This window comes from Castor canadensis, chromosome 16, assembly GCF_047511655.1.
Source record: "Castor canadensis chromosome 16, mCasCan1.hap1v2, whole genome shotgun sequence".
Lineage (NCBI taxonomy): Eukaryota > Metazoa > Chordata > Mammalia > Rodentia > Castoridae > Castor > Castor canadensis.
In genome coordinates, this window is record NC_133401.1 from 24,645,648 (window position 1) to 24,665,794 (window position 20,147).

The following is a 20,147-nucleotide window of genomic DNA, read 5'->3' on the forward strand; positions in this document are numbered from 1 at the left end:
AACCAGCACCAGGCAAATAGTTCATATCTTGAAAATACCCAACACAAAAAAGTCCTGGGGGATGGACTCAAGTAGTAGAGCACCTGTCTAGCAAGCGTGAAACCCTGAATTCAAACCCAGTACTGCCACACAAAAAAAAAAGAAATTAAGGGGAAGGGAGGGAAGGAGGAAGTATGCGAGGGAACTGCTAGGTTAAACAGTCTGATTTAGCCATTCCACAACACACACATATCAGAACATCATACTGTGTACCACAAATACACAATTTTATTTGTTAAAAAAATAAGGGACTAGGGTGAAGCTCACAGTAGAACACTTGCCTAGCATGTGCAAGGCCCTGGGTTCCATCCCCAGCACCAGAAATAAATCAGTGTTCCTAAAAAAATAAAAACAGATTTAAAGCATTTTGCTGACTGGTATCAGACATGGGATTCTAAATGCATCCCACCTTCCCAGTCTGTAGAGGAGCAAACTTCCCATAATCGGAAGACACCGGCAGTGTTCTAGAGTTTGGTCTCTGTGGTTAAACTAATTCAGTGCTGGGTTATTTTCATGGAGAATCTGGGAGCTTGAGGCTGGTGGCGGCTGCTGCTCATTCTCCTCCAGGCTGTGCCAGATCCCATATCCAAAATATATTGCAAATCCTAGCAAGGAAGTGAAACAATGTCCTGGAATGGAGTCACTCCTCCACTTTAATGCCCAGCAAGGATCCCACCCCTGTGACAGCTTCAAGGAAAGGTGATGGAAGGCTAGTAGCCCAGGCTCCCAAGGTCTGTTTTCCCCCAGAAAGGCACTCACCAATCACCATCCAGACTCCAAACTGGGCCCAGGTCCCAACGGTCATCTGCATCATCAAGTAGACGTTGACGAAAATGCTCAGCAGGGGGAGAGTGGGCAGTGCAGGGACCTGAGGACAAAGCCCATGAGTCCCTGGACACACCAGATGTCTGAGAGGTCCCGACACCTGGTGGGGGGGAGCGGTCCACCTGGCCCTATCTGGGCTTCTTGTATTGGAGACCCCATGGGACGTCCCAGAAGAGATAGGTATTAAGTACTGCGCACTGGGCATGGGAGCATCCACCAACGTCCTTTGGGTTTATCAGTCCTCCTCCTACACTTTTACTTCCCTGGCACAGTAAAGAGCATTTAGACCTTGAGGCAGGCATGTCTGCTCACCCAAGGGGCAGCAGTATTGGAACAGGAGGTAACCTACCTTGAAGTGCAGAGGAGTGGAATTCTGGGGCTGTCTCCAGATGACAACTGTCATCCCAGCAATGAACCCCAAAAGCAGGACGGCCAGTGTCATATAAACTGGGTCTCCAGAGAACAGATCCTGAGGCCACTGGGCCAGGACCAGGCACAGAATGGTCAGCAGGAGGACTGAAAGTCAAGTTAGGAGAACAAGTCTAAATCCTAAGTATGTCAGAGCCTTGGGCCACAGCTCCTCCCCAGCTAAAGACGCCTCCCACCCCATGCTGTCAGTTTCAAACTACCCAAGGACAAATGCCACTGCTCACCAAGCAGGGAGGCACAACCATAGACAACCCAGCCAGACTTCAGAGTGGGGATGGCATCCGTGGGGTTACACAGGTTCCTTAGAATCCCTAAGCTCCCTGCTTCAGAACTCGGTTCCGAAGATATCATTTCAGGAACTGTCTTCATCTCAAGCACTTCCCTCTCAGTTTTCTCATTCTTGCCAGATCTCAGCCTCTCATCTGGCTGGTACCTGAATTAGAGTTATGAAGGGAACATTTTTTTTGTCAGTACTGGGCTTTGGACTCAGGGCCTCACGCTTGCTAGGCAGGTATTCTACCACTTGAGCCACACCCCCAGCCCTTTTTCCTTTAATTATTTTTCAAATAGGGTCTCCCAGTCTGGCCTGAATCATGAGCCTCCAATTTACACCTCCTGCCTAGCTGGGATGACAGATGTACACCACCATGCCTAGCTTATTGGTTGAGGTGGGAGTCTCACTAATTTATTCCCTGAGCTGGCTTCGAACGCCAATCCTCTTGATCTCCACCTCCTGCCTAGCTAGGATTACAAACATGAGCCACCATGCCCAGGAGTGAAGGGAATATTAACAGCAACCCCTCCCCCCATTTCACCACCACCAATCCCCCATTCCAACATCAGATGAAGCCATGATGAAGGCAGAAGGATCAACACCCAGCAGTCCTCCTGGCCCCCAGACACCTATTATCAAGGTGTAGTAGAGTCTTACCTGAGAACCAGAACAGAAAAATCCACCAAGGAATAAGCAAGTAGGGTTCCAATGGATGTGAGGTCCACAAGATCGCTGAGCTCAAAAAGGAAAGCCATGAGAGCTAGAACCAGAAAAGAGGGGGAGGGGTGGAGAGATGGGTGAAAAATTGAGTAGTGAAAACATCCAAGCTCGGGAAATTGATCTGAAGCAAGGCTTTGTGTCTTCACCTGCAATGACTCCAGAAGTGATGGTGGCCACCATGGGAGTGTGCGTGCGGCTGTGGATACAGGCTAGCTTCCGGAAGAGAAGCCCATCTTCTGCCATGGCATAGATCACCCGAGGCATGGGGAACATGGCACCCAGGAGGCTAGAGAGAGAGAGAGAGAGAGGGAAAGAAAGGACCATGTGCTCTCTCAATCTCAAGGGCCTGTGAATCCAACAGTAGATGGGAGAGACCCAGCATTTGGTACCAACCTGGAAGAAAGGGCACAGAGGGTGCCAATGGCCACTGCGTATCGGGCAGGGGCCCACCCAATGTGGACAAAGGCATCGGGCAAAGGGCCCTCAGGATGAATCTGGTAGTAGGGCATCATGAGGGTGAGTGACGCGGAGACACCAAAGTACATCAAAAAGCAGATGAAGAGTGAGATAACGATGCCGAGTGGAAGGGAACGCTGAGGGTGACGGGCCTCCTCCCCTGCGTGGAGGGAGCAGATGTTGGGCTAGGAAGGCACACAATGACCCAAAAGTATAAAGCCATCTTCCCTCTTTCCCCCACCCCCCAACAGCAAGCTAGCCTTCCACCAACCCTACACCCAAGGGTGGCTCAAGCTGTGTGCACATCTCTGATGGGCAGAGTGACCATGCTACCTGTAGTCGCGATGCAATCGAACCCAATGAAGGCAAAAAAGCATGTGGCTGCCCCACGGAGAATCCCATCCAAGCCAAAAGGCACGAACCCTCCGGAGCCCAGAGGCCCCAAGCTGCTGTGAAAGAAGGGTGGGGGACAGTGAAGCTGGTACTCAGCCTCTCTAGTGCAACACTCCATTGACACACAGTCCTGACCATGAGGAGAGACCACCTTGCTCCCCACCGACTCCGAGCTCACTCCCTTCTGTGTCCACCCAGGGCCTCCTGACCTGTTAGTACCATTGGGCCTAGACTCAGCCAGCTCATAGTCCTGCTGTGTGAGCTGCCAGTTGTGCAGATCTCCTTTAATGAAGCCAGAGAGGGCCACAAAGCTCAACACCAACAGGTTCACCCCTGTGAATACTCTGCTGACCAGAGCCGACTCTCGTGCTCCCAGAGCCAGCAGTCCTGCAGGGAAGACGAATAGGAAATAGCCATGAAAAAGAAGCCCAAAGTCTACTATGGTGATGCATGTCTATAATCCCAGCCCTCAGGAGGCAGAAGCAGGAAGATCTTGAGTTCAAGACCATTCCTCCAATAAAGACCAGCCAGGCACCGGTGGCTCATACCTGTAATCTTAGCTACTTGGAAGGCAGAGATCAGGAGGATCGCAGTTGGAAGCCAGCCCCAGGCAAATAGTTCATGAGACCCTATCTTGAAAAAGCCCATCACAAAAACAAGGGTAAGGGGCTGGTGGAGTGACTCTGAGTGAAGGCCCTGAGTTTAAACCCCAGCACTGCAAAAAAAAAAAAAAAAACCAACTGGATGAAGGCCTTATGAATGCAGAAAATGTGTTAAGTCTTTTTTTGTGTGGTACTGGGGCTTTAACTCAGGACCTACACCTCAAGCCACTCTACCTACCCTTTTTTATGATGGGCTTTTTTGAGATAGGGTCTTCTGAACTATTTTCCCAGGCTGGCTTCAAACTGTGATTCTCTTGATTTCTGCCTCCTGGGTAGCTAGGATTATAGGCATGAGCCACCGGTGCCTGGCTGTGGCAAGTCTTTCACACAACACTCTGGTCTACCTGAACACCAAAAGTACCATGACACAGACAGCCCTATTACAATAGCAAATGTGGGAAAGCTTCAGCCCTATTACAATAGCAACTGTGGGAAAGCTTCAGCTCAAAGTCCAACCTTATTTCGCAGCAGAAAGTCCCTGCTTGGGACCAGTCTTGGACCTAAATGGAATGTGGTTTTGTTCAGTATATCCATACTGGAGAGCCTCAGGGATCCATATGTCTGAACTGGAACTTCATGCTTGCAGATACCCAGTGGGTGAAATTCCCCATGAGTTACACATGGGGTGAGGATGGCAAGAGCTGCTCTGCACTTTCTCAACTCTGCAGGACCTTGGGCAAAATGAAATCATTGCCACCCTATCTTACAGATGCCATTTCCCTTGACCTACTACTACGCACTTTTGGGGGGGAAAATACCCTGAGAGTCTAAGACAAGGCCTCCATGTCTCTTCTATTCCCTTTCCTGAAAGAAATCTTGAGTAACATGTGCCATTAGGGCAACTTTATTGTGTTTGCTGAGTGATCTTACTGTTACGATACCATTACGGCCAAATGAGCTCAGTGCTGGTTCAGCTGGAGTGTTTCAAGGAGACTGAGCTTCTTCATGGCAGGTTTTGGTCTCATTTGACACTCGTAGTTGATATTTCTAGTCTCAAGTCACTACATGTAACTCTCTACCTCACACTGCTCAGATCTGTGCACTAATAAAGATGTTGTTGAATCCAAAGACAAAGCACCATATGATCCTGCTATACCACACCTGGGCATATATCCAAAGGAATGTTAGTCAGCATATAACAGAGACACACACACACCCATGCTTATAGCTGCACTATTTACAATAGCCAAGCTATGGAATCAGCCTAAGTGTTCATCAACAGATGAATGGATAATGAATTTGTGGTATCTGTCCACAGTTGAGTACTATTCAGTCATAAAAGAATGAAATTATGCCATTTGCAAGAAAAATCAATGGACTTGGAAATTATCACATTAAGTGAAATAAACCAAACTGAGAAACAGGAAAATATCCCATGTTCTCTCTCATATGTGGGATCTAGACCTAAAAAAAAAAAAAAATGAATGACACAAGTGTAAAATGGGAGGACTGTTTGTGAATGGAAACGTGAGGGAGGGGGAAGGTAAAAGAGGGTGAGAGGGGGTCAGTATGACTGAAATGCTTCACATGCACATATGGAAATACAATAATTAAACCTACTAAAAAATGTTCAAAGCTGGGAGCCAGTAGCTCACACCTGAATCCTAGCTATTCAGGAGGCAGAGATCAGGAGGATCAAGGTTTGAAACCAGCCTGAGCAAATACTTCAAGAGAACCTATGTTGAAAAAAACTATCACAAAACAGGGCTGGGGGAGTGGCTCGTGGTAGAATGCCTGCTTTCCAAACATGAAACCCTGAATTCAAACCCCAGTCCCACCAAAGAAAAATAAAGTGAGGGTATGTGACAGAACACCATGGAAGAGTACATACTTAACAAACATAAGTCCCTGGCTTTGATCTCAAATGCCAAAAAAATTTGTTTTAAACAAGCTTTGGTCTTATACAGAGGAAGAAGATAAGTCTAAGTCAGTGGTTAGGGGAACACTTTGTCCTACAGGAGACATCTGGCCTGGGGAAGGCAGAGGCCACTGGCATCTGGTGGGTGGGAAAACTTCCACCATTCCCACCTCCCTGGAGCATTTTCCACCCTAGGCCCCCTCCCCACCTTACCCCCATCCCTGCCTCCTGCCTCACCAGTCAGGAGCAGCACCAGGCCCAGAGCAAAAAAGTCTGGATACTTAGCAAGGATGCTTGACTCATGCAGAGAGAAGATACCCTTAAAGGCCTGGGAAATGTGGTTCCCCGTGAGGCTGTCAAAGGCAATGCTCCAGGCCCGGGCCACGCTGGCCGCACCTGCAGTGGGAGGAAAAGAAACATCCTTTTACAAAGAGAAGCAAGCACAGTGGCTCACACCTATAATCCCAACTATGTGGGAGGTAGGGATCAGGAGGATCATGATTTGAGGCAACCCAGGGTAAAAACTTAGTGAGACTCCATCTCAGGTGTGGATGCATGCACCTGTCATCCCAGCTCTCCAGGAAGCATAAACAGGAGGATTACAGTCAATGCAGACCAGGGCATAAACTCAAAATCCTATCCCCAAAATAACCAGAGCAAAAAGGACTGGGAGTATGACTCAAATAGAATGCCTGCCTAGCAAGCACAAGGTGGAGTTCAACTCCCAGTACTGCCAAAAAAAAAAAGAAAAAGAAAAACAGAAGTAAGTCCGCAGGTTGTGCCATGGGTAAATGATGAGAGAGGGAGAAGAGGAGGGACAGTTAGGAAGAGAAGGAGGGGAGGGATGAAAGGAGAGAGAGGGGGGAGGGCAGGGGAAGAGAGGGAGAAGCAGGAGAGGGGAGGCGAGGGAAAGAAAAGGGAGGAGGGAAGACAGAAAGAGAGAAAGAAAGGGGGAGAAGAGAGAAAGGAAAGGAAGGAAGGAAGGAAGAAAAAGGGAGGGGAAGAGAAAGAGAGAAAGGAAGGGAGAGAAAGGGAGGGGAAGAGAAGGAGGGAGGAAGGAAGAGAGGGAGGGAGGAAGGAAGAGAGGGAGGGAGGAAGGAAGGAGGGAAAAAGACATTGGGGTCTTCCTCCCACACTACCCACCCCCCATCCATGAATGAGGGTGAAAGCCACTCTGACTCCCCTAACCTCCCTCTTCTGATTCTCCTGATCCTAAGTCCTCTGTTCTCCCTACACCTTCCTCACCCCATCATCTCACCAATGACATAGGAGAGTATGAGGTTCCAGCCAGTGATGAAAGCCAACAGTTGGCCCACTGTGACATAACTGTAGAGATATGCAGAACCGGAACACGGTACCCGGGCCCCAAACTCTGCATAGCAGAGTCCAGACAACACAGAAGTCAGGGCAGCCACCAAGAAGCAGATGACAATGGATGGTCCAGCTTTCTCTCGGGCCACCTCCCCAGCCAGGACATACACGCCTGCTCCTAGGGTGCTTCCCACACCCAGTGCCACCAGATCCAGGGTGTTCAGACAGCGGGACAGGCGAGTTTCAGATCCCTCGCCCAGTACCAGGGGCCGTCTGCGCACCAGCTTCTGACCAAATTGGCGGACACAGTGCCACAGCATCCTAGGTGTGTGATGGGAGATGCCAAGATCTGCAAAAACAAAGAGAGCTGCCAAAAATGTTCACAAGCCTTGGCCATGAGAGTTGGACATATGCCATATTCCTTGAGGCAGTGGAATTAAGGGCGGCTGGCAGCAAAGGACAAGCTGCAGAAGGCATCCTTCTTATGCTTTGGTGTCTTCACACATTAGAATTTTAACACATTTCAAAGTTACCAAGTTCCTGGAAAGACCAAAACAGCTCCCAGTACAGTGCCTGGCACACAGCAGCTGCTTCATGATAAGGCCGAGTAGATGAGTGCTTATTTTTCAAACCCAGCTCCCCTACCTCTCAACTGATTTGGCACAAGCTCCTTAGCTCATCACTCTTGCTTCCTCTTTAAAGCATGGAAAAGTGCAATTATAATTTCTTCCTCCCCGCCCTGATAAATGGGAAGTGGTTATTTGGGTGGCTTGCTGAACAGAGAGCTCACACTATACACGTTTCCAAGCCAAGGACCCTGGAACTGGGGTAGCTTTGTTTCCTTGCTTGTGGAGTGGAACGGAATTGGAATTTGGAGCTGGGACAAATGAGATGGAATTAGTTGGGGGGCGGGGTGGATACCCTAGTGCAGCCCAGTCAAGACCCCATGGTACCTAAGTGGAGTGAAGTGGGGATACTTGAAGTACCGTGTTCATAGCAGCAATATTTACAGTAGCCAAGGGTGGTGGCCACCCAAATACCCATGAATGCATGGCTGAACAAAATATGGTATACAGCCAGGCACCATGGCTCACATCTTTAATCCTAGCTATTCAGGAGGCAGAGATCAAGAAGATAGAGGTTCGAGGCCAGTCTGGGCAAAGTTTGTGAAACCCTATCTCGAAAATACGCAACACAAAAACAAGACTGGTGGAGTGGCTCAAATGGTAAAGCACCTGCCTAGCAAGTGTGAGAGCAGCCCTGGGTTCAAATCCCAGTGCCACACAAAAAAAAAATTATCTGGATACAGACAATGGAGTGTTATTCAGCCTTAAAAAAGGATTTCCAAGTTGGGTGTGGTGACATGAGCCTGTAATTCCAGCACTCAAGAGCCAGAGGCAAGATGATGGTGAGTTCAAAGCTAACCTGTGCTACACAAACAGACACTATCGGAAAAAACAGGGAAGTGGGGGGGCTGGGCCAAGTGGCTCACACCCATAATCAGGAAGGAGGCAGAGATCTGGAAGATGGTGGTTTTCTGAGCAAAAGTACACAAGACCCCATCTCAACCAATAAAAGCTGGCTGTGTTTGCACATGCCTGTCATCCCAGCTATGTGAGAAGCATAAACAGGACAGTGGTCCAGGCCACCTCTTGCATAAACGTGAGAACCTATTCAAAAAATAACTAATGCTAAAAGGACTGGAAGGTGTGACTCAAGAGATAGAGTGCCTGCCAGCCTTGCCAGGGTGAGTCCCTGAGTTCAAACCCCAGTTCCACCAAAAAGAAAATAAAAATGAAAGGATTTTCTAACACAGGACACAGATGAACCTTGAGGACATTATGCTAAAGAGAAATAAGCTAGTCACAAATCACATGGGGAAGGATTCCATTCCTGTGAAGTATGAGTGGTAAAAGCCATGGAAACGCATAATAGAATGGTGGTTACCATGGTAACCTGGAAGACGGAAGAGAGTACTTATTGAGCACTTTCAATTTTCCAACATGAAAAAGTGGCTTGTTAGGCTGTGAACCTGCACTGCTGTAGATAGATAGATGGATAGATAGATAGATAGATAGATAGATGATAGATAGAAGACAGATAGATAGACAGACAGGTAGATAGCTGGGGGTATAGCTCACCTTCAATTTCCAGTACCCCTCACCCCCAAAAATAAAAAATTTCTGAGCTGGGCCCTGGTGGTTCACACCTATAATCCTAGCTACTTGGGAAGCTGAGATCTGGAGGATTTGAGTTCAAGGCCACCCTGGGCAAACAGTTCATGAGACTCCCATCTCCAAAGTAACCAGAGTAAAATGGACTGGAGGAGTGGCTCAAGCAGCAGAACACCTGCTTTGCAAGTGTGAAGCCTGAGTTCAAACCCCAGTCCTGGGCTGGTGGAGTGGCTAAAGTGATAGAGTGCCTGCATAGCCAGTATAAAATCCTAAATTCAAACCCCAGAACTGCCAAAACAAAAAAGTAAATGAGAAATTTATGTTTTTGTATATTTTAACAATTTTTTTAATGCTGCCAACGATAAGACAGCCAGCTTTGTACAGTTGTTGGGTGTGGTAAACCAGTCATCACATTACAGTCCTCAGAATCTGGGATGACTTGGTCCTAGGACGTCCTGTGGACACCGAGATCCAACGCCCTTACATAAAATGGCATAGCATTCGTCTAGAATCTAGACACATCCTCTTATATACTTTTGGTTTTGGGGGTTTTTTTGGTTTTTTTTTTCTTTTTTGGCAGTGCTGGGGTTTCATCCCTGTATATAAGGCACACATTCTACCACTGAGCTACATCCCCAGCCTCACTTTTTTTTCCCTTGAACCCTCAAATGTGGAACCCACATGGGGTGACTGACTAAAATCAGTGATCCACCCACCATAAAGTCTGTATAGGGGTAGCCTTGATAATATTGTTTGAACACAAGTGAGGAAATAGGTATAAAAGCCCCCAGACACATCTGATCCAAACCTCTAGGGTAGGCAGGGGGAAACCAGACTCAGTTTCTCCTATTGTACATTCATAGCACCCGCCACTTCTGTAACCCCAAAAGGAGTGGGGATTTCTCTCCACCCATGCAAGCAAGCACCCAATTCTGGCATCCTTTAATCCAACTCAGTCTGACACTGTCTTCCTGAAGGGTGCATCAGATCCCACAGGATAAGGACTCCTTCACCAAGATTGGCCCCCAATTCAGACCCAGTCACAAGTCCCTTCCTCCAGAACTTCTGATCCACCAGCTACAAATTAGGGTTTCCATGACCTCCCTCATACAGTTTGATTAACTCTAAAGGATATTTTACTATAAAGAATATTTCAAAGGATTCGAACAAACAACCAAGTAAAGAAAGACCCAGGACAAGATCCAGAAGGGTCCAAAGTTTGGGGTGCTCCCGTTCCTCAGGACTCGGAGTTGCCACCCCCCATGGAACCCATGTGCATCCTTGTTTACCTTCCTGCGTGCTTCCTGGCATTCCGCGGCTAGAGCCCCCTGCACCGTGTCCCTCTGGATTTGATGGAGACCCCGCTGCTTGAACCTAACTGAACCATGGACAACCACACTGAAATGACTTTGTACAAAAAGGGAGGATCTAATAGACTGAGAGAAACCAGCAAGGCCTGTCCGTTGGGATTCTTCTTGACCTCCCCATGCAGCATTCCTTCCTCCCAGATATGGACCAGGACCCCTTTTTAGAATTTCTGTGTCTGACCTGGGGAAGAGAGTTACTAATTCCTACGACCTGCTTGTGGAGGGAGACGTGAGTCAGAAATTGTGAATAAAAAACAAATTACTGGGTGCCTGTGGCTCACTCCTATAATCCTAGCCACTCAGGAGGCAAATATCTGGAGGATCTTGGTTTGAAGCCAGCACAGACAAATAGTTCAAGAGACCCTATCTCAAAAATACCTAACACACAAATAGGGCTGGTGGAGTGGCTCAAGTGGTAGACAGCCTGCCTAGCAAGCATGAGGCCCTGACTTCAAACCCGAGTACCAAAGCTGGGCACTAGTGGCTCGTGCCTGTAATCCTAGCTACTCAGGAGCAGAGATCAGGAGGATCACAGTTCAGACCCAGCCTGGGCAAATAGTTCACATACCCTATCTTGAGAAAAAAAATCACAAAAAAGGAAGAGTGGCTCAAGGTGTAAAAAACAGTACTGCCAAACATATATACAAAATCATACTACCCAGACCCTCCTTCTCACACACACAGCTCCAAACTCCATCAGTTTCACCTGGGGGACAGAGTGACACAGGGACTACAGAAGTCTCCTCAAACTACCGGAACCACCCTGCCCTGTCTTCCACAAACGAGGGTTACTCAAGACTTACCTGAACACCGCTAAGCACTCGACCAGCCTCACTAATGCTGAGCTGAGCTGGAACTGATGTAGCTTTAAGATAGCAGCTGGGGCGGGTGCCAGTGAGTCACACCTGTAATCCTAGCTACTCAGGAGGCTGCCAGTGAGTCACACCTATAATCCTAGCTACTCAGGAGGCAGAGATCAGGAGGATCATGGTTCCTAGCTAAATAGTTCGTGAGACCCGATCTCAAAAAAAACCATCACAAAAAAGGGTTACTGGAGTGGCTCAAGGTGTAGACCCTGAGTTCAAACCCCAGTACTGCCAAAAGAAAAGGAAAAAAGAGAACAGCTGGAAGCCACAGCTCTCAAATAGATCCAGGGGAGAGCCTGGTGCAGAGGGTGGGGATGGGATGGGATGGGATGGGATGGTGAGATGGGATGAGCAGGGCTTATCTGAGGTGATGTCATCATTGTAATATGGCTTCTGGAAAGGAATCCCTCTACACTCTTTATAATTGGAATAAAATACCATAACATAAAATTTACCATTTTAGCTGGCAGAGTGAGTGACTCAAGTGGCAGAGTACAACCCCAACACCAAAAAAAAATTTTACCATTTTGGGAGTACTTGCCTATCATATGAAGCTATAGATTTGATCCCAGCACTGCAAAATGAATTCTTAATTAAAATTAAAAATTCAACTGGGTGCCAGTGGCTCATGCCTGTAATCCTAGCTACTTAGGAGGGTGAGATCCAGAGGATCCAGTTCAGGGCCAGCCCAGGCAAAGAGATTTTGAGACCCTCATCTCCTAAATAACCAGAGCAAAATGGATGGGAGGAGTGGCTCAAGCAGTAGTGACTGCTTTGCAATCCTGAAGTCCTGAGTTCAAACCCCAGTCACACACACAAAAAAGAAATTCAGTGTACAGTTTGGTTGGATAATGTTGTGCAACCATCACCGCCATCCATCACAAGCCTCATTCCATCTTGCAAAACCAACACTCCATACCCACTGGACTCCTCTCCTCCCTCCCCCCAGCCTCTGGTGACCACCATTCTAGTTTATTATTCTATGGTTGCAGTGGCTGTGACTTATTTCACTTAACACAAAGTCCTCAAGGTTCATCCACATGAAAGCAAGCATCAGAATTTCCTTCCTGGGGCTAAGAGAGTATCTATCTTTAAGTGGTGGAGCACCTTCCTAGCAAGCTCAAGACCCTGAGTTCAAAGCCCAATGCCATGTAAAGTCTGAGCTTTTTAACACTGAGTCACAGCTTAGCACAATTGCTTTTTTGTGACCAGAGCAGCCTGAGCGCTCACACAAAGTGGTCCTGTAAAAAGAAGAAAAAAAGCCCAGTGCCACCAGAAAAATGTGGGAGGGGGGTTATGGACAAAGGTAATACAGAGTATGTAAATAAATAGTGTGATACACAAGTTAATTTTGTTTTGATGGTCTTGGATGGCCATCAGATTGTTCATAGGAACTTGGGCTCACAATTTTTTCCCACAAAGCATATCTACCAATTACTGACTCAACATTATTTATTGATAAATTACCACAAGTCAGGATCAGCCAGAACTTCGTTTTTGTTGTTGTTGAGGTTTTTTTTTTTTTTTTTTTGGCATTACTGGGGTTTGAACTCAAGGCCTCTCACTTGCTAGGAAGTTAGCCTTCACTGTGGTTTTTTTGTTTTTGTTTTTTGGTTTTTTTTTTTTTTTTTTTTTTGCAGATGGGGGTTTGAACTCAGGGCCTACACCTTGAGCCACTCCACCAGCCCTTTTTGGTGATGGGTTTTTTGAGATAGGGTCTCTCCAACTATTTGCCCAAGGCTGGCTTCAAACCGAGATCCTACTGATCTCTGCCTCCTAAGTAGCTAGCCACCAGCGCCTGCTGATCTTTTGATAAGGGGACATAAAACTGTTAAAAATAAAATGGTTAAGTACCACCAGTACCACCTGTACCACCAGTACCCCAGAACCCCAAAAATAAATAAGTAAAAATTAAAAATAATAAAATGTAAATAATAGCCCTAGGCAGCTAATGTGCTCTGGGAACAAAGACACTCCATAGCCTTCTCTATAAAAATCCTGGCAGGTCTTATGTTCTAGGCCAGCCAGGGCAGAATTAGTAAGACCCTGCCTCAGAAAAAATACAGGGCCTGATGGAGTGGCTCAAGTGGTGAGCATGAGGTACTGAGTTAAAACCCCAGCATCACAAAAAACAAACAAAAAAGTGGCTGGAAGCACGGCTCAAATGATAGAGCTCTTGTATGTGTGAGGCACCAGTATCACAAAAATTATAGATAATGTAGATAATTATAATTCTACTCAGAGCCAGACACAGACAGATCACAAATTCGAGTTGTACCTGGGCTTCAGAGTGAGATTGTGTCTCAAAAAAAAAAAAAAAAATAGCTGGGTGCTGGTGGCTCATGCCTGTAATCCTAGCTACTAAGGAGGCTAAGATGTGGAGGACTGAGGTTCCAGGCCAGCCTCTGGGCAAATAGTTCTCCAGACCTCCCTGTCCAAAAATAACCAGGACAAAAAATGGACCAAACACAGAAGAGCGCCTGCCTTGCAAGCGCAAAGTCCTGAGTTCAAACTTCAGTCCCTCCAAAAACAAGAAAACCAAAAAATGGGGCTGAGTATATGGCTCAAGTACCCCAGTACTGCTCAATAAATAAAATCTTCTCAATGGATTTTGAATCCAAATCATGGAAATGATACTTGGTGTGATCTGTAAGGATACTACATACCAAAGCTAACATGGCCGCTAGGGATACCATATACCTTCAAGGGGACACTTTCCAAAATGATTTATCACAGTTGGAGCAAATTTACCACAACATTTTAAAACACTGGTGATGAAACTTTCTCAGGCCTGTGGGAGGTGGTAGATCCAGCCCAGGGCCTCCCACAGGCCAGGCAAACTCTCCACCCCTGAGCTGCATCCGCAGCCCTGGGAGTTTCATTTCTGAGAGGCCCGGAGCCCAAGTTGCTAGGAAGGAAAAGGTTATCTGGTGTACGATCTGCTCTTCCCATCCTGAGTGTGACTGAGGAGAAGTCAATGGGCCAAACCTCTGGAACATGCTAACCAGACCTGACGGTATTTATTATAGGAATGTGGCTGAGGGTTCTTGTTTATGAAATGCTTCAGCAGAATATCTACTTGGCTCATTGGAAACCAACCTGGCTGAAATTTATGCATTTATCAGCATGAACCACTAGAAAATGTCACTGTCCGATGTTGAATTATGAAAGAGGAGGGAAGAAGAAAGGCAGGATGTGTGTGCTATCTGACTTATCACAAGACAGAGAAACGCCAGTAAGGCAGGGACTGTCTTGCCTGTCCTTGGATCCACAGAAACTAAGATAAGGAACTTGATTAATTAACAAAGACTAAGTGCGTAGGTTGATTAATTGGTTGCTTGAAGAAGTTAATAAATAGGGACTGGTTTCAAATTGAAGCCCCTTAATCTTGGAATGTTTCATTGAACATGGGCTCTCTGGCTCTCCCAAGTGGACACAGAGGCAACAGCACCTCCACCGATAAAACTAGAGCCTGCCTGAGCCAACCCACATGGTAAGAAAAACAACTCTTGCCTCTTACTGATTGTGGGATATTGGCAAAGTCAATTAATATTTCTTTCTCTCTTTATCTCCCTCCCTCCCATCCTCTCTGTCTCGTTTTATTTTTTTATACAGAGTCTTACTCTGTAATTCAGGCTGTCCTGGAACTCCCTATATAGCCCAGGCTGGCCTTGAACTCACGTTCCTGCCTCCTGAATGCTGGGACTGCAGCTATGAACCACTAAATATTTTTTTATCAGTTCCTTTATATATAATATGAAAAGATAGTTGAGATTAAATAAATTAGGATGATGTAAATATAATCACTCAGGAGACTGAGGTAAGAGGATAGTAGGTTTGAGTCCAGTCTGGGCTACACAGTGAGAACCTGTCCCACCAAAACAACAAAAAAAATGCCTGCAACAGAAAGTCAATATTTGATGATTTGGGGGTTTTTTGGTACTGGAGTATGACTCAGGGCTTCACACTTGCTAGGTAGTCATTCTACCTCTTGTTGAATTTTGCCTTTTTTTTTTTTTGACAGTACTGGGTTTTGAACTCAGGGCCTCACGCTTGCTACAAGACAGGCACTCTACCACTTGAGCCATGCCTCCAGGCAGTATTTAAACAAAGTGAACAAAGGACCCTTACATATCTTACATTCTTGTAGAAGAGACAGACAAGCATTGTTTATAACTAAACAATGTGTACACATGTTACATATCTCACATTCTTGTAGAAGAGACAGACAAGCATTGTTTATAACTAAACAATGTGTACACATGTGAGTAAATGTAAAAACAGTACAATAACAAAAGAGATTTAGAATTTAATTCCAAGTAAGGCAGTGCAGGGGTTAGGGATATAACCAGAGGTAGAGCGCCTGCCTAGCAAGCACAGGCTGTGGGTTTGATCCCCAGAGCCACAAAACAAATAAATATATAAACAAAAATTTTAAGTTTAAAAAATAAGGCAGGGCAAGGGATGGAGTGTTGGATGCTTTTTAAAACAGGATGCCTAGGGATCGGTTTTGTTTTTAGAAAAGGTGATGTGTTAGCAGAGATTTGGATGAGAGAGAGTGAGAGGACCACATGACTCTCTGATGGGGAGAGCATTCCAGTCTGGTTTGTTTTTTTTTTTTTGGTGGCAATGGGGTTTGAACTCAGGGCCTCATGCTTGCTAGGCAGGTGCTCTACTACTTGAACCACCCCACCAGCCCCTTTTTTGTGTTAGGTATTTTCTAGATAGGGTTTTGAGAGCTATTTGCCTGAGCTGGCTTTGAACTGTGGTCCTCCCGAGTAGCTAGGATTACAGTTTGAGCCACTGGTGCCTGGCTGGTGTTTGGCATTTTGAGCCTGGCTTATTTTGCTCAAAATGATGATCTCCAGTTTCATCCACTTTCCTGCAAACAACATAATTTTCTTTTTCTTTTTGACTGAATAATACTCAATAATATGTGTGTATAAAGCAAATGTAATATGCATATATGAAAATGTATTAGCCACTCATCAATTGTTGGGCTGGTTCCACAGCTTGGCAATTATACATACAGCTGGGATGAACACAAGTGTGCAGGTGTCTCTCTTGTATATTGATTTACACTCCTTTAGAAATATGTCCAAGAGTGGCATAGCCATGGACATCTTAATTCCTGCTGGGAACTGTAGTGAGTACATTCAAGGATGTACTGCAGCATTCCTGGCTTCGACACACTAGGTGTCAGTAGCATCACCTGCCTTCCCAGTTATGACCACAAAAATGTCCCCAGGCACTGCCCCAGGTCTATTGAGGAACAAGATTTCCCCTGGTCAAATGCTGCAAGGTACCCTCACCTAGCACAACAATAAAAATTAATTATTTTTTTTAAAGTGCTACTGCTCTGAGGCAGCAAATGGTACAGCCTAAGAGCATGTGTTTCAAATCCTCAGGATTTGTTGAAGGATTAGGGATGGACCATGGTTAGATTTTAGTTCTGAAGTACAAGGTAGCTATATCTTCCACCCACTAGGTGTGGAAGGACATCCAAACCCCTCTCATTTGGAGGGAAAAATCATATTCCCAGGCATCCTATGATGACAAAGTAAAGATGAATTCAAGACTTAGAGGTCCCAGCAGGGCTGGCTTTGGTGAGGTGTCACAGGGAAATGGCCTACAGGTAAAGATGGTCAGGAGATTGGCTCAAATGATAAAGCTTTTAGAGCCCTAATAAGATTAGAGCAAGCTGGGTCTGTTACTGGAAAACCGGTCCCCTGGCCCCAACGCCAACTCACTATTTACAGATAATAAGAGCAGGATTTCGAGGAAAAGGAAATAAGGTTTATTATTCATCAGATGAAGAGGACAGGGAGAGCCAGACTCTGTAAAGGACTGTCATCCCACTTCTGAGAGAAAATATCCCCTTTTTAAAAGGCAGTTCAGAGGTTCAGCTTGACTGTGTGACCAGATACATGTCCACCATGGGCCCCTGGTCTTGGTTCTCCAGTTGTCCAGGCACCACATCGCGGAAGCTGTGTGTCTTGACTGACAGGTTTACTGCTCTGGTGGTCAGAGAAAGAGATAAGGGGTAGAAGACTACCTGCTTTAATGAAGAGTAAAGGGAGTTAACCTTGGACTGTCCAACATGTAGACAAAGGGAAAAATGTCATTTTAATCAACAGAGTAAATTGGCCAACACGCAAGCTGGCTACAATCAAAAGTTCCTTTTTGTAGTCCCGGTAACATTTTCCCCACTGTGGATTTATTCCTTCCATTTATATGAAAAAGAAGCATTGCAATCATCTAACAATTTCCTGCCTTTAGTTAATTTGTACGCCCAAGTAAGGAGTCAGTGCTCCACAGCAAAAAAGCACCTTTTAAGCTCTTGTTACAGGCCTGGTGACATTTGGAAGGCTGAGGCAAGAGGACTGGTGAGTCCCATGCCAGCATGGGCAACTTACCAAGATCTCGTCTCAAAAATCAAGGGCTAGAAGAAAAAAAACATCGAGGGCTAGGGTAGGTCCAGTAGTGGAGTGCTTGCCCAGCAGGCACAAAGCCTTGGGTTCAATCCCCAGCTCCAAAAAAACAAAATCACAGATTATTTTTATAGTGCATATTAATTACACAATGTGAGGAACTTCATTGTCATATTTCTATACATGCATATACTTTGATCATATTCACGCCTTCTATTACTTTCTTATCTTTCCTTTCTCTGCCTCCCTTGCCTCAGCCCCCATAGAGTAGGGATTACAGTCATACACCACCACACCTGGTTTACAGTAGTTTCTTCTTTCTTTTTGCAGTACTAGGGCTTGAACTCAGGACTTTCACCTTGACCCACTGCACCACCCCTATTTTTGTGATAGGTTTTTTCGAGATAGGGTCTCGTGGAACTATTTGCCTGCTGGCTTCGAACTATAATCCTTCTGATCTCTGCCTCCTGAGTAGCCAGGGTTATAGGCGTAAGCCACAGGTGCCTGACCAATAACCTCAGTTAAGTTGCATCTTAACCACAATGCCTGATCCCAATTCTCTCTGAGGAAATTTGTTTCCACCTTGATATTTTTGATTGATCTGCTTAGGGATATTTGTTTTTTCCCTTTGGCAGTACTGGGGTTTGAACTCAGGGCCTTACACTCACTAGGCACACACTCTACCACTTGAGACACTCCACCAGCCCCCAGTAATTTCTTTAAAAAAGACAGAAACCCAGGCATTGGTAAAATTAAGCACACTGGTATTTTGGAAGGCACCAGCCCCCTTCCAGAGATGGCCCTTCCAGGTAGACAGAGTTAGCCAAGGGTGAGCCCCCAGGCTGACGCAAGAACTCTCTTCCACACCTTCATGCCCCCAAGCTCCAAGACGGAGAACTCCTTGGGGCGTCTTCCCACCCTACCAGTGCACTAGACTCACCAGAGGAAGGCTTGTAAATCCTTATCTTGAGCCCCACCTACAGATTTAATTGACTGACCCTGGGGTAAGCCCCAGGCATCCCTTAATCTCTAGAGGAAGATCTAGGTGCAGCCAGGACTCACTGAGGCTTGCTGACCCTGTTCTTCGTTGTCTTCTTTTCTGTGATGCAGACTGATCCCTGATGTATACTTTTGCAGATTCAGGTGCAGTAGTACACGCCTGAAAAAGAAATTTCAGTAACAAAAACTTCAAATCCCCTCGTGTGTTATGAGCTCAGTAGACCTGAGAGGCTCTCTCATTCCTACATTATCATCAGCTGTGATTACATTGTGTTTGTAAAATTTATCAACCAAAAAGTCAACAGTGTCCAAAAACCCATGAAAAAGCAAAGTACTTAATTTAAGTTGATAAAGTGAATATTTAAGATTTGTTGAAAGGCAGGAGTTTGGTGCCATTATTGGAAACATGAATCAAATATCACCAATGTTTGGGCTAGAACATGATCTAGTTTTTCCTAACACATTTTTTTGGCAGCATTGAGGTTTGAACTCAGGACTCATGCTTGCTAGGTATGTGCTCATACCACTTGAGCCACTTCACCAGCCCATGGTCTAGTTTTTGATGTGATTAATGTGTACAGCAGTAATTTGGGGGGACAGAAATATAGCCTACTCTGTGAAGTTTCAAGGCATGGATGTTCAGACCTACTGTACATACAATAGAGGTAAATTTGAGCCTTTTTTTGGCAGTATGGGGGCTTGAACTCAGGGCCTACACCTTGAGTCACTCCAGCAGCCTTTTTTTGTGATGGGTTTTTTTCAAGATAGGGTCTTGTGCACTATTTGCCTGGACTGGCTTCGAACTGCGATCCTCCTGATCTCTGTCTCCTGAGGAGTTAGGATTACAGGCATGAGCCACTGGCACCTAGCCCAATTTGAGTCATTTTATGCTGAATTCTATACATCCTAAGCATTTGTGGCTTTTCCTCAATGGCAGTCTCCTTGGAACCATGGACCTATGTATAGCAAAGGTCACTATACAACTGGAAGGACTGCAGGTGTCTCTCAAGTGGCAGAGTGCTTACCGAGCATGTGTGAGGCCAGGGCTCAGTCCCCAGCACTGGCTAAAAATAAATACTGAGGACCACGGCTGCCCATGCAATCCCAGTACAGTGAGCTACCTGGAGAAGGGCTTGGAATGAAGAGATTTGCTTTGCTTGCTTGTTTTTTGTCATGTGCGGGATCAATCCAAGGGCACATGTAGACAGGTGCTGTACTGCAGAACTACACCCCAGTCTTGAGATCTTTTGTCCCAATGTGAAAAGTTTCCAACCCTAGCTATGGATAGAAGTGACAGGTATCACAGCCAAATCACCCTCACAACCCATGAACAGTTTTCATCA

General features: G+C 46.0%; 1 protein-coding gene across 3 annotated transcripts; it reads right to left on the minus strand.

The window, feature by feature from the left end:
* Positions 1–291: 291 nt before the first annotated feature.
* Positions 292–11,358, minus strand: LOC109693142 (cationic amino acid transporter 3-like). 3 transcript variants are annotated; one of them, XM_074057298.1, is made up of 12 exons: positions 11,312–11,358; positions 6,915–7,316; positions 5,894–6,052; positions 3,346–3,523; positions 3,077–3,192; positions 2,681–2,903; positions 2,434–2,573; positions 2,225–2,327; positions 1,518–1,726; positions 1,214–1,380; positions 799–907; positions 292–644 (listed from the first exon to the last, which is right to left on the minus strand). In XM_074057298.1, exons 2-12 carry the CDS (start codon positions 7,285–7,287, stop codon positions 529–531), a joined length of 1,893 nt encoding a protein of 630 aa, XP_073913399.1. In that variant the 5' UTR covers positions 7,288–7,316; positions 11,312–11,358; the 3' UTR covers positions 292–528. The 3 variants fall into 3 exon arrangements, with proteins under 3 accessions (XP_073913399.1, XP_020029838.2, XP_073913398.1); XM_020174249.2 differs by lacking the exon at positions 11,312–11,358 and adding an exon at positions 10,431–10,532 and having other exon boundaries at positions 3,077–3,189; XM_074057297.1 differs by lacking the exon at positions 11,312–11,358 and adding an exon at positions 10,431–10,532.
* Positions 11,359–20,147: the final 8,789 nt, after the last annotated feature.